The sequence below is a fragment of the Diaphorina citri genome, unplaced genomic scaffold (genome assembly GCF_000475195.1).
Source record: "Diaphorina citri unplaced genomic scaffold, Diaci psyllid genome assembly version 1.1 scaffold201, whole genome shotgun sequence".
In the NCBI taxonomy this organism is placed as follows: domain Eukaryota; kingdom Metazoa; phylum Arthropoda; class Insecta; order Hemiptera; family Psyllidae; genus Diaphorina; species Diaphorina citri.
This window is the reverse complement of record NW_007377638.1, coordinates 43,907-56,732: the sequence shown is the minus strand read 5'-3', so window position 1 is coordinate 56,732 and position 12,826 is coordinate 43,907. Positions and strand designations below refer to the sequence as shown.

The following is a 12,826-nucleotide window of genomic DNA, read 5'->3' as shown; positions in this document are numbered from 1 at the left end:
ACGGGGCCCAAGTCCCTGAACGGGGACCAAGTCCCTGTATGGGACCTAAGTCCCTGCACGGAGACTAACACCCACATTTATGAACAAAAGACTGGCTCTCAGCAAGTGCTCAAGCATCAATTCCAAACATCTGATTGACCAAATTTTGCTCAAGACTTGTCTGAGACCGAGAAATTTTGTTCATAAATATGAGCGTAAGACCCTTTGGTGGGGCTTAGATGGAGTCATACGATTGCACGGAGAGGAACACCCACATTTATGAACAAAAGACTGGCTCTCAGCAAGTGCTCAAGCATCAATTCCAAACATCTGATTGACCAAGTTTTGCTCAAGACTTATCTGAGACCGAGAAATTTTGTTCATAAATATGAGCGTAAGACCCTTTGGTGGGGCTTAGATGGAGTCATACGACCTCATATGGACCATGTTATCCGAGCACTTGTACGGGAACATGATGCCCGCCAGAAGAATGTCGGAGATGGGTTTGAGGGCCGGAATACAGGGTGTCAGGACACTGACGATGATGTAGGGGAAGAAACAGAAGCAGGCCACCCAGTATGAAATGAGGGCGAGGAGGATCAGCCAGAATAGACCAGATCCCAAAACTCACTCACTGAAACTTACTACAAACTTTATACTACAGGGAGTTATGATGTTACTCATTTACTGAGTAGCCCCCGGCTATGAGTAGTTCTTTTTTGTAACTCAATCACTTTTTGCACATTTCTAGTCAAAAACGGTCTTTTTATTTTAGTCTAGTTGATTTTTGTCCAAAAAATATTCCTTCCCGTTGTAACAAAATACCCATTTTATAATTACCTATGTGAAATATTGTTGTACCTACCTAGCCACATATTGATTCACTGTATATAATATGTAACCTAAGTACTTTTTAAAGCTGCATGTTTGTTCGTTTGTATGTCTACCTGTTTGTCCGTATGTTTGTTTCTACATCCATTTACCTGTTTGTCCGTATGTTTGTTTTTACATCCATTTTCGACTCGTGCATTTTCTGTCATACTCTTTTGACACATGGGCTTGTTCTATCAATCTTCTAATCAATTCTGTGTAATATTAACTATTTTACTGTATAATTTTCAACTCCCTCTTTATATTTATGTTACTATTTAAATTGAATAACCTGTTAACTATTTCATGATTTTCTCCCGATGTCAAGATAGACCCATTTCGCAAAAATGCTTCTGTGAAACCCTAACTAATTTCTTTGAAATAAATGATTTATTTGTTTCTTGAAAGTGTAAATCTAGTCCCGCCTTGTAGGCTCGTTATTGCTTCACTAAACAATAGTTTATACAGTGGTTGTTTCCTATCGTAGGGACGCAACTGCTTAAGCAGTTATCTTGGTAGGTATCTACAGCCTATGGCTATACGTCACTTCGTTGACGACTGAACAAGATACAATAAATTTATGTGGGCAGTTGGTTATTAACTTGAATCGAATAGAAATCTTGTATAAGGATGGGAGACTCCGTAACTTTATGAATTTCTATTTAAATCTTGAAATGAAGGGACGAACAGTAACTTATACGGACGGCAGAGTACTTTTGTGAATGAAGTACAAAGTACTTTTTGTGAATGGTACAAGTTACCGTTCCTTCATTTCAAGATAAAAATCTTGTACGAGCTCTCCTAAACAATACAAGTTACAATGAGGGCTTGCACCTAATAGCTGGTTCTGGTAGGGAGATGCACGCCCTAAGAGGTTGCGCGGGTTCCAAGCGGATTCATTGACCTTAAATGGCGCTAAAATCTTGGTTACGTAACTTTAGCTTGGACTTGGAACTGAATGCAGCCTGGGAATCTTGTTGAATGAATTGAGATTTCATTGAATCCAAGTTTCCGAGTTTTGTACGTGGATTGCTTTGTTTGTTATTAAATAAATGTTTATATCTAATTTTATGTTAGGTAAATCCGGACTATTTTGTAACTTGAGAATAGATCTTAATTATTTATTTTAAGGTGGATAAATTGTTTATTTAGTGTCAATCTACCACTATGTATTGAAAACCAATAGGTATTGTAAGCACTTATTTATCTCATCTTCTTCTCTTGCAATTTTCGAAAGCCCACCATTGATCATCAAGAATTCAAGTTGAAGATGACGTCTCCCAAAGACTCATCCTACCACGGGATACGCCACACCTCAAATAACTCGAATTCTTACACCAAAAGTATCGTCAAGATCGATCATAAAATTTGCTCTCAATTATTTAAGGTGGATAAATTGTTTATTTGGTGTCATTGAAAACCAATCTACCACCTATAGGTATTGTAAGCACTTATTTATCCCATCTTCTTCTCTTGCAATTTTCGAAAGTCCACCATCGATCATCAAGAATTCAAGTTGAAGATGACGTCTCCCAAAGACTCATCCTACCACGGGATACGCCACACCTCAAATAACTCAAATTCTTACACCAAAAGTATCGTCAAGATCGATCATAAAATTTGCCCAGTACAAAGTACTTTTTGTGAATGGTACAAGTTACCGTTCCTTCATTTCAAGATAAAAATCTTGTACGAGCTCTCCTAAACAATACAATTACAATGATGGCTTGCACCTAATAGCTGGTTCTGGTAGGGAGATGCACGCCCTAAGAGATTGCGCGGGTTCCAAGCGGATTCATTGACCTTAAATGGCGCTAAAATCTTGGTTACGTAACTTTAGCTTGGAACTGAATGCAGCCTGGGAATCTTATTGAATGAATTGAGATTTCATTGAATTTGAATCCAAGTTTCCGAGTTTTGTACGTGGATTGCTTTGTTTGTTATTAAATAAATGTTTATCTCTAATTTTATGTGAGGTAAATCCGGACTATTTTGTAACTTGAGAATAGATCTTAATTATTTAAGGTGGATAAATTGTTTATTTGGTGTCATTGAAAACCAATCTACCACCTATAGGTATTGTAAGCACTTATTTATCTCATCTTCTTTTCTTGCAATTTTCAAAAATACACCATCGATCAGCAAGAATTCAAGTTGAAGATGACGTCTCCCAAAGACTCATCCTACCACGGGATACGCCACACCTCAAATAACTCGAATTCTTACACCAAAAGTATCGTCAAGATCGATCATAAAATTTGCCTCTGGGCTCTGGGATACAGCACCGTCATCGCTTAACGTAAACCGAACTCACCTGTTGAGAATTTCCACAAGTTTCACCAAAAGTACACCACAGACAGAACTCGAATCTCGATATATCAGTCAGAAGCCCCTGGGATACAGCACCGTCATCGCTTAACGTAAACCGAACTCACCTGTTGAGAATTTCCACAAGTTTCACCAAAAGTACACCACAAACAGAACTCGAATCTCGATATATCAGTCAGAAAAAACTGGAAAGAAGGAACACAGGACGTACAAATCTAGACCTCTTAATAAAACCAGATTAGATTAATTGAAAATTAATTCAAAATAAACTACGTATCTAACACTTCACTTAGTAAACAACCAAACACTGTGACTGTGGCTCAGAAACTCACACTACCTAACACTAAACTATGCTTCACTTTGCTTCAGTCTTGCTTGAAAGAAGGAACACAGGACGTACAAATCTAGACCTCTTAATAAAACCAGATTAGATTAATTGAAAATTAATTCAAAATAAACTACGTAACACTTCACTTAGTAAACAACCAAACACTGTGGCTCAGAAACTCACACTAACACTAACACTATACTTCACTAATATTGCTTCACTTTGCTTCAGTCTTGCTAAAAAAAAAAAAAAAAAAAAAAAAATGTTTAGATAATCCGATTTTAGTGAATCTAAAGGGATCCACTCGGGGACTTGATTCGTTAGATTCACAGATAGGCATTATTCGAAAAAGAAATAAAACAAAAATATCTTTGTCATCAAAATTTAATGAAAGGGAATCCAAAGAATTATATCCGGCTTCGTATTCTCTTAAAAAAGAAGAAGAAAAAATCCCTAAAGTGTTCAATTTTATTTCTGTCCATTTGAAACAGGGCTAAGAAAACCACCCATCATTTAGCGTTCTCTCTCACACTGGACTCGGTTGAAATCACATCCCTAGACTTTGTAGCGCCTGATGAAGAGGTGTTTGATTATTGGACAGACGGCATCAATGCTTTACTAGGTAAGTCCAAGTTTGATTAATGGACAGACGGCATCAATGCTTTACTATAGGTAAGTCCATGTTGAATCTGGTGTACCAAACTCGTTTTAGATTGGTCAATCAAAATGGCCAAAATTCCAGACATTGGTAAACAACATAATTATGTATAAACAGTCTCAGAAGAAGGATTCCTATAGGGCTCCTAGGACCCGCTGAGCCCAAACTTTACTGAGCAGATTTTTCCTTATACCTATTAAAGTCAATCAATAAATTATGTGTTCCAGCCTAATTATTATTTAAAATATTATTTTATTTTGTATTGAAAATATTGGAATTATTGGTTTTTTTGTTAGCCCATTTCTGCAGCACAGTGGGTTGTTCCAAAAACGACTTCAAAGTTCCCACTCCTTATGATAAACGGCACAGCGTTTTTTATGCGCGTGTGAAGTATAAAATTAACAGTGTGAGTCCAGAGTCGTTCGTGGAAATACGACCCTGGTACCCTTTAATAGGTATGTCCTTAGGAGAAATTATGTCTTTACCTACATAACCCGACTCATACAAACATATCTCTGACTTCATTCTGACATTTATGAAACTTAGCATCAGGAATGTTGTCTTCGTCATCTCTATTGATATTTATCAGTATGATTGGTTATGTCATCAACTACAGATAAGAGCAATATCAGACATATTTCTGACTTCATTCTGACATTTATGAAACTTAGCATCAGGAATGTTGTCTTCGTCATCTCTATTGATATTTATCAGTATGATGGGTTATGTCATCAACTACAGATAAGAGCAATATCACCAGAATAAATTATTGCTCAGATAGTCCTAGGCTAAATTTTGAATGATTCATTGACTGGTGCGTTTGAAAAGAGATGTTACAATATTGAAATCATTGATAGGAAATGAATAAAAATAAAATATAAACAGGAAATTGATTTTTTTCTGTTCATAATAAGACTGAAAACTAAGAATCTGAAGACTGCTAAATACAACAAACTCTTATAAAAATATAAATAAAATATAACATTTTTATTTTTGAACAGACGAAATATTAAACGAAAACAAATTATTTTTAAAGTTAAATACCTAGTTACCTAGTCATATTAGTCTTTTAATAAATCTCTGAGAAAGTCAATTTTTAAAGAGAGAAAATCAATTTAAGAAGACAACAAAAGATAGGTAGATAATATTCATACCAAATAACCCATAGTTAATTTTTTAGCTGATGTTATTGACCAGAAGTGCATTTCAGCAGAATTTAGAACACATTATTTAAACTTTAAACTATCAATATTTTCTTACTTAATTTTTGTACCACTTCTAAAACTTGAATCTTTTAAAATTTTCATTACAGACCCAAATAAGTTAATTAGTTAATTCTTTAGCTGATGTTATTGACCAGAAGTGCATTTCAGCAGAATTTAGAACACATTATTTAAACTATCAATATTTTCTTACTTGATTTTTGTACCACTTCTACAACTTTTAGTCTTTTAAAATTTTCATTACAGACCCAATAAGTTAATTGATGAATAATTAAATAATATTATGAAATCACTTTTATTGGACATGGAGATTTAAGCTACGTTTTGCTTGGGACGCTTATAAGAACGATTTTTGTTAAACGATCTATAGTCGTTTCGACCAAAACGTACCTTTTGACTACCAGATACAATATTGATATTTACAAATTTACCTAACCTATATTATGACTTATGAGTTAGTGTACACACTGAACATTACATAGGGGTAGACAGTCTTTTAGGTGAATCAGAACTAAAGTGCTAAGACACTCATGAAGGCACTTGTCTGCTAATTAGAAGAGCGCCACCTAACCTATATTATGACTTATGAGTTAGTGTACACACTGAACATTACATAGGGGTAGACAGTCTTTTAGGTGAATCAGAACTAAAGGGCTAAGACACTCATGAAGGCACTTGCCTCCTAATTAGAAGAGCGCGGGTTCAAATCCAAATTGAAGAGAAATTTAATTTATTTTGATAGGTATTTGACCACGACCTATCAGAAGTTTATGGGTTAGGAAGGATTGTCTTTAGCATAATCCTCTGTTACTTTTCTCTGTAGAGTCTATCATTAATTTTCAATGTCCGCAGTCATACTTAGGGATTAAACTCGTCAACATTGATAAAGCATTGTGATTTGTTAATCTAAATCCATTTGTTAATCAGCCAATCAGATTGATTTAATCCAAATTCAATTTCAAAGTGTGTCCCCGAGCTTTATTTGATACAAGGATTAATTTGGTGGAAGAGTTTTACGAATTTGATTTCGATCTATCATTAATTTTCAATGTCCGCAGTCATACTTAGGGATTAAACTCGTCAACATTGATAAAGCATTGTGATTTGTTAATCTAAATCTATTTGTTAATCAGCCAATCAGATTGATTTAATCCAAATTCAATTTCAAAGTGTGTCCCCGAGCTTCATTTGATACAAGGGTTAATTTGGTGGAAGAGTTTTACGAATTTGATTTCGGTACAAATTGAGGTTAACGTGTGAATTTTACGAGTTTTATTACATAGTTTTGAGAATTGAGAAGCATGCTGTATTTTGGGACTTGATGTTTATTTTTGTATCTTTTAAATTTAATGTGTTGAGATGAGAGGGTGCGTAGAAGCCCCGGGGGGTAATTATCGTGGGAGAAGGAAGAGGGAGGTTAATAAGAATAAATAATATTAAGCAGGAGGGAGTCTAATAATTTCGTTTCCGAGCATACCCAGATATTTTCACGCTTTCATCTTTGTGAGTCAAGGTCTCGTATTGATTTGAAAAGTTTCTCTCGATGTTAATAGATTCGCCTAGTTCTCTCATTTTATCGTAATTATAGACCTGTGTTGAAGCTCAAAGTAGAAATCCAGCTGAGTACACTAATCTGAGACCGAATCATGACATTCCGATATTAGACTGACTTAAATCGGAGTTTTAAAAGTGTGGTTTCGACAAAGTTTAGAAATCGCATTGTTTGTTTTGTTAGGCTCAAGTAATTCAGTGGGAGGGATGGGAAATTTAGAAACTAAAAGTAAGAATAAGAACTAATTCAACTAATGTACACAAGGTAGGTAGGTACATAGATGATATTGTAGGCAATACGATAGTTCAAGGTGTGTCCACACATAGTCTACCGGCCGTCGATCGACGACTGATCCGTCCACACTGCCTCGACAACATAGATTCACGTCATCGCCGCGGCCGACGGCCGGTCAATTATGTTCGGACACACCTTAAGAGAAATTTTGAGTAGGTAGGTAGTACTTTTAATTGCCCTGTCCTGATTTTTTTCCACTTACCACCTATAACCTATATTTACCGGCTTTACGTTCTTTTTTTCTATTCAGGGCCGAATTCATTCCACTAAGAAAACACTCGAGAAGAGACAAGCACACAAGGGCACTCTGGTGGTTTTTTCACCTCTATAATTTTTGGGATCCTTAGCGTTCTCTCTCACACTGGACTCGGTTGAAATCACATCCCTGGACTTTGTGGCGCCTGATGAAGAGGTGTTTGATTATTGGACAGATGGCATCAATGCTTTACTAGGTAAGTCCAAGTTTGATTATTGGACAGACGGCATCAATGCTTTACTAGGTAAGTCCATGTTGAATCTGGTGTACCAAACTCGTTTTAGATTGGTCAATCAAAATGGCCAAATTCCAGACATTGGTAAACAACATAATTATGTACAAATAGTCTCAGAAGAAGGATTCCAATAGGACTCCTAGGACCCGACTGAGCCCAAACTTTACTGAGCAGATTTTTCCTTATACCTATTAAAGTCAATCAATAAATCATGTGTTCCAGCCTAGTTAGCTTGGTGGGTAGAGCGTGGTGGGTAATAAATTATGTGTTCCAGCCTAATCTGCCTTGAGAGCGCTAGGTTTTATTTTGGGACTTGATGTTTATTTTTGTATCTTTTAAATTTAATGTGTTGAGATGAGAGGGTGCGTAGAAGCCCCGGGGGGTAATTATACGTGGGAGAACTAAGAGGGAGGTTAATAAGAATAAATAATATTAAGCAGGAGGGAGTCTAATAATTTTGTTTCCGAGCATACCCAGATATTTTCACGCTTTCATCTTTTTGAGTCAAGGTCTCGTATTGATTTGAAAAGTTTCTCTTGATGTTAGTAGATTCGCCTAGTTCTCTCATTTTATCGTAATTGTAGACCTGTGTTGAAGCTTAAAGTAGAAATCCGGCTGAGTACACTAATCTGAGACCGAATCGTGACATTCCGATATTAGACTGACTTAAATCGGAGTTTTGAAAGTGTGGTTTCGACAAAGATTAGAAATCGCGGAGTTTGAAGGTATGTACATCTTGGAACGGCTGGCTTTCTCCTATCCTGTCTTCCTTCTCTCTTCGATTTCGGGACGATAAGACCCTAGCAGTTACAGTTCCCTCTAACAAACCTCTTGGAAAAAAAAAAAAACGAGTAAAAAAATCCTTACTGACGCTAACTTGCTCTAATTCCAGGAAACAAAATGACAAGCAAAGAGGCTGACAACGACCTGGAAACTTTGCTCTCCATGGAAATCAAGATCCGTCTTCTGGATGCTGAGGGCGTGGAAATACCTCACCATCCCCCCGAAGTACCTGAGGAACCTCGCAACTATGATTTCAACTTCTAAACCCTATCAGGTAAGGCTAAATCTTTGAAAGTTTGGGTTCGATTCCCGGCTGTGGAAGTTTTTTCGGCTCGGTGCATCGAATCCAGGATGCTCCCAGTCTCATGAGGACCATTGAGGAGTACGTTGAAAATATCCTTGTGCAAAAGGTGAGGTTGCATAAGAGCCCAATATGACAGCTCTTATACGTTTTTTTTTCTTTATCATACTCAGATCGCACTTAAAATTACCTCTTACAAAATGATCTCTAGAATTTCTCTATATTTTCCAGAGATCTCCGGACCGAAAGTGCTCAGAATAGACCGTACACTACGTTACCGTCCGCCATCTTGGTGTTGGGAGTGTCTGTGGGAGAATGGAGAAAGGTGGGAGAGTTAGAAAATATATATATTACTGAGGTACTTATATCTTAAAACGCATCGATGGTTGGCTTTACGTTAGCCTTACCTAGGCCTTACGCAAATAACGTATATAAGGTCAACCAAAAATGTTTTTAGGGTAGAAACAAAAAGAATAAAATTGTAATTTGGAGTCGCATTGAAGTATAGATGAGTAGATTGCCCTAAGCAATAATTTCGCATTGGTACCTACCTACCTGCACTACCCACTTGAATTGTCTATAGCAGTGGTTTTCAACCTTTTTTCGCCCGCGTACTCTTTGGGTACCCAAATTTAATCTCACGTACCCCCGCCACCATCATAATGAGTACCGGGTTAACCGGGTACCCATACCTAGGTGGATGTGTAAAATTACTATACTGAGCTGTAACACACACTCAGTACTTTTTGAAAAAAATTAGTACTTGAGCTCAAAATTCAGTACTTTTTGGCCTGTACTGCACTGATAAGCCGTCAAAATTCAAAATTTGCTTGTGTCCGCTATTACACTTTTTTTGCGTACCCCCAGAGGGTCTCTCAAGTACCCCCAGGGGTACGCCTACCCCCGGTTGAAAATCACTGGTCTATAGCTTTGTTTAGACTACAAAGGTACAAAGTAACAATATTTGTGTAATTGAAGCCCTCCAAGTGATAAGATAAACCAGTCTGGTGACTATTATAAGTTTACTTTATGGGCTAGTACGTAGGTACGCAACTGCTTAAGCAGTTATCTTGGTAGGTATCTACAGCCTATGCCTATACGTCACTTCGTTGACGACTGAACAAGATACAATAAATTTATGTGGGCAGTTGGTTTTAACTTGTATAAGGATGGGAGACTCCGTAACTTTATGAATTTCTATTTAAATCTTGAAATGAAGGGACGGACAGTAACTTATACTGACGGCAGAGTACTTTTGTGAATGAAGTACAAAGTGCTTTTTGTGAATGGTACAAGTTACCGTTCCTTCATTTCAAGATAAAAATCTTGTACGAGCTCTCCTAAACAATACAAGTTACAATGACCAATAGCTTGTTCTGGTAAGGGACGATGCAGCGCCCTAAGAGATTTGCGCGGGTTCCAAGCGGATTCATTGACCTTAAATGGCGCTAAAATCTTGGTTACGTAACTAGCTTGGAACTGAATGCAGCCTGGGAATCTTGTTGAATGAATTGAGATTTCATTGAATCCAAGTTTCCGAGTTTTGTACGTGGATTGCTTTGTTTGTTATTAAATAAATGTTTATCTCTAATTTTATGTTAGGTAAATCCGGACTATTTTGTAACTTGAGAATAGATCTCAATTATTTAAGGTGGATAAATTGTTTATTTGGTGTCATTGAAAACCAATCTACCACCTATAGGTATTGTAAGCACTTATTTATCCCATCTTCTTCTCTTGCAATTTTCGAAAGTCCACCATCGATCATCAAGAATTCAAGTTGAAGATGACGTCTCCCAAAGACTCATCCTACCACGGGATACGCCACACCTCAAATAACTCGAATTCTTACACCAAAAGTATCGTCAAGATCGATCATAAAATTTGCCTCTGGGATACAGCACCGTCATCGCTTAACGTAAACCGAACTCACCTGTTGAGAATTTCCACAAGTTTCACCAAAAGTACACCACAAACAGAACTCGAATCTCGATATATCAGTCAGAAAAAACTGGAAAGAAGGAACACAGGACGTACAAATCTAGACCTCTTAATAAAACCAGATTAGATTAATTGAAAATTAATTCAAAATAAACTACGTAACACTTCACTTAGTAAACAACCAAACACTGTGACTGTGGCTCAGAAACTCACACTAACACTAACACTATACTTCACTAATATTGCTTCACTTTGCTTCAGTCTTGCTAGAGGTAAGAGTTCTCAGTTCTAAATTAAGACCGTGCGCCGGTCTGTGCATGGTTTGATGGTTCAGTCATCGTCACCACACACCCATACAAAATCAAAGCTTGGAAGGGACCCCAAAGTAGAACCAACCGAGTTCAGGGCAGGAAGTGAATTCTTAAACGAAGGTTCAAGAACAGCTCTTCTCTTAAAAAAAAAAGAAAAAAAACATTATCAATAATTTATCACCATAATAATCACTAAAATATCTACCAAAACGTTTGAAATAGATATCACTCTCAGTTGTAGGAGTATTGAATGCAGTTTGAAATGAATATCACACGATAGAAGTTAGAACTGTGATACCTATACTGTTATTTTGTGCCGTATGTTGTGATTGAAATGTTATCTGATAGATTCTTACGATGAGAGGTAGTTATCGTAGGATTGATAGGTATTGCTTTCATTTATTATGCACATTGCACAAGTATCATGTAACTTTATAAGATTTAAGTTTCTAAATAAGACCTTGTTTTTGACTTCAGAATTGAATTCTCGGGTTTGGGGTTGGCGTTTTTCGTCAGCCTCTCAATCAGCCATCAGCCTTAGGGTGATCGCCATGGGGCTCACATTTGGTTTTGGCTACAAAAAAATTACGAGTGGATGCCTTTCGGACTCAACCTTTGCTATTTAGCAAGGGAAATTCAGGCTGGTATCCTCCCTCTTTACGCAGTCCCCCAGCCAGACTAAGCTGATCTACTCCCTGTTTAAAGTCCCCTAGCCAGACACGATATGTAGCAAATCAATGAAAACATTCAGGCAGGCATTTCTGCAGCTGTAGCTCAGGTAATATGTAATAGTAAAACCTGTGACTAAACACTCTGTAAGTACTTAGATAACAAAACATACAATACCCGTTTAACCCTGTTATGACTGTATTACTTCCAACCTAACGTGAGTATTTGAAGATTAGGATTTGCACGTATAGCAATTAGCAATTCTGAGATAAAACAAATACCTGGTACGAAGTTAGCTAGCAGGTTACTCGTAGATATGATTTCGAGATGAAGCAGGTGAAAATTTTGCATTATTAGGTAGGTAATACTAGGTATCTTACGGGACGAGCCCAGAGAGAGGTTAAACTCAGGATTTTCCGGAAATGTTACAGAAGGGAGGCATATTCTCCCTCCTCTGTTCTAGGTTCTAGGTGTTACCGGGAAATCCTTGGTTTTTCGACCTCTTCGGGCTACGGGGTACTAAATAGGCCACGGGAGTGTTCAATGAGGTATTATTTATTACCACTGACCTATATCCCTCCCGCAGCCATTCAGAGACCCTTTTCCATGATTTGGATCATCCACCTCTCTCCGCGTCAGCCCACTATTGACCAGGGGGCAGGGGGCCCCCAAGGCGAAACCTCTGCCTTTGGATGACTGTAGGTATTCTGTGGGTTCCATTTCTAATTTTATCCCCTTGAGGTTCCGACTTTTGGAGATAGAATAGAACTTTTTTTTTTTAAGTAGGTACTGCTCGAAGCTCGAATGAGAATAAAAAGTTATACCTTACCACCAGCAATCTAAACAAGGTCTTACAGCATTTAGAGTTTATAGAAACAGTTTGACAATTACCAACCTAGAGGACACACGAGTAGTTCAGGACAGCCACACTACCATCACAGAGCTCACGTGACGTGATGCTAGTGTGTTTCTACCTTAAGACCCTGAACGGGGACCAAGTCCCTGTATGGGACCTAAGTCCCTGCACGGAACACCCACATTTATGAACAAAAGACTGGCTCTCAGCAAGTGCTCAAGCATCAATTCCAAACATCTGAT

General features: G+C 37.5%; 2 protein-coding genes and 1 long non-coding RNA gene across 3 annotated transcripts; 1 reads left to right on the top strand and 2 right to left on the bottom strand.

The window, feature by feature from the left end:
- Positions 1-326: 326 nt before the first annotated feature.
- LOC113466030 lies at positions 327-11,332 on the bottom strand. Its single transcript, XM_026821087.1, has 3 exons — positions 10,741-11,332; positions 9,071-9,112; positions 327-593 (listed from the first exon to the last, which is right to left on the bottom strand). The coding sequence occupies exons 2-3, from the start codon at positions 9,093-9,095 to the stop codon at positions 394-396; spliced, it is 225 nt and encodes a 74-aa protein (XP_026676888.1). The 5' UTR covers positions 9,096-9,112; positions 10,741-11,332; the 3' UTR covers positions 327-393.
- LOC113466031 lies at positions 5,536-6,412 on the bottom strand. Its single transcript, XR_003390572.1, has 2 exons — positions 5,958-6,412; positions 5,536-5,822 (listed from the first exon to the last, which is right to left on the bottom strand). It is a non-coding gene; the product is annotated as an uncharacterized LOC113466031 (long non-coding RNA).
- LOC103505883 (engulfment and cell motility protein 1-like) lies at positions 7,576-8,780 on the top strand (the record flags this gene model as incomplete). Its single annotated transcript, XM_026821084.1, has 2 exons — positions 7,576-7,684; positions 8,616-8,780. Coding segments are annotated over 2 exons (264 nt in total), but the record flags the coding sequence as incomplete, so codon positions are not given.
- Positions 11,333-12,826: the final 1,494 nt, after the last annotated feature.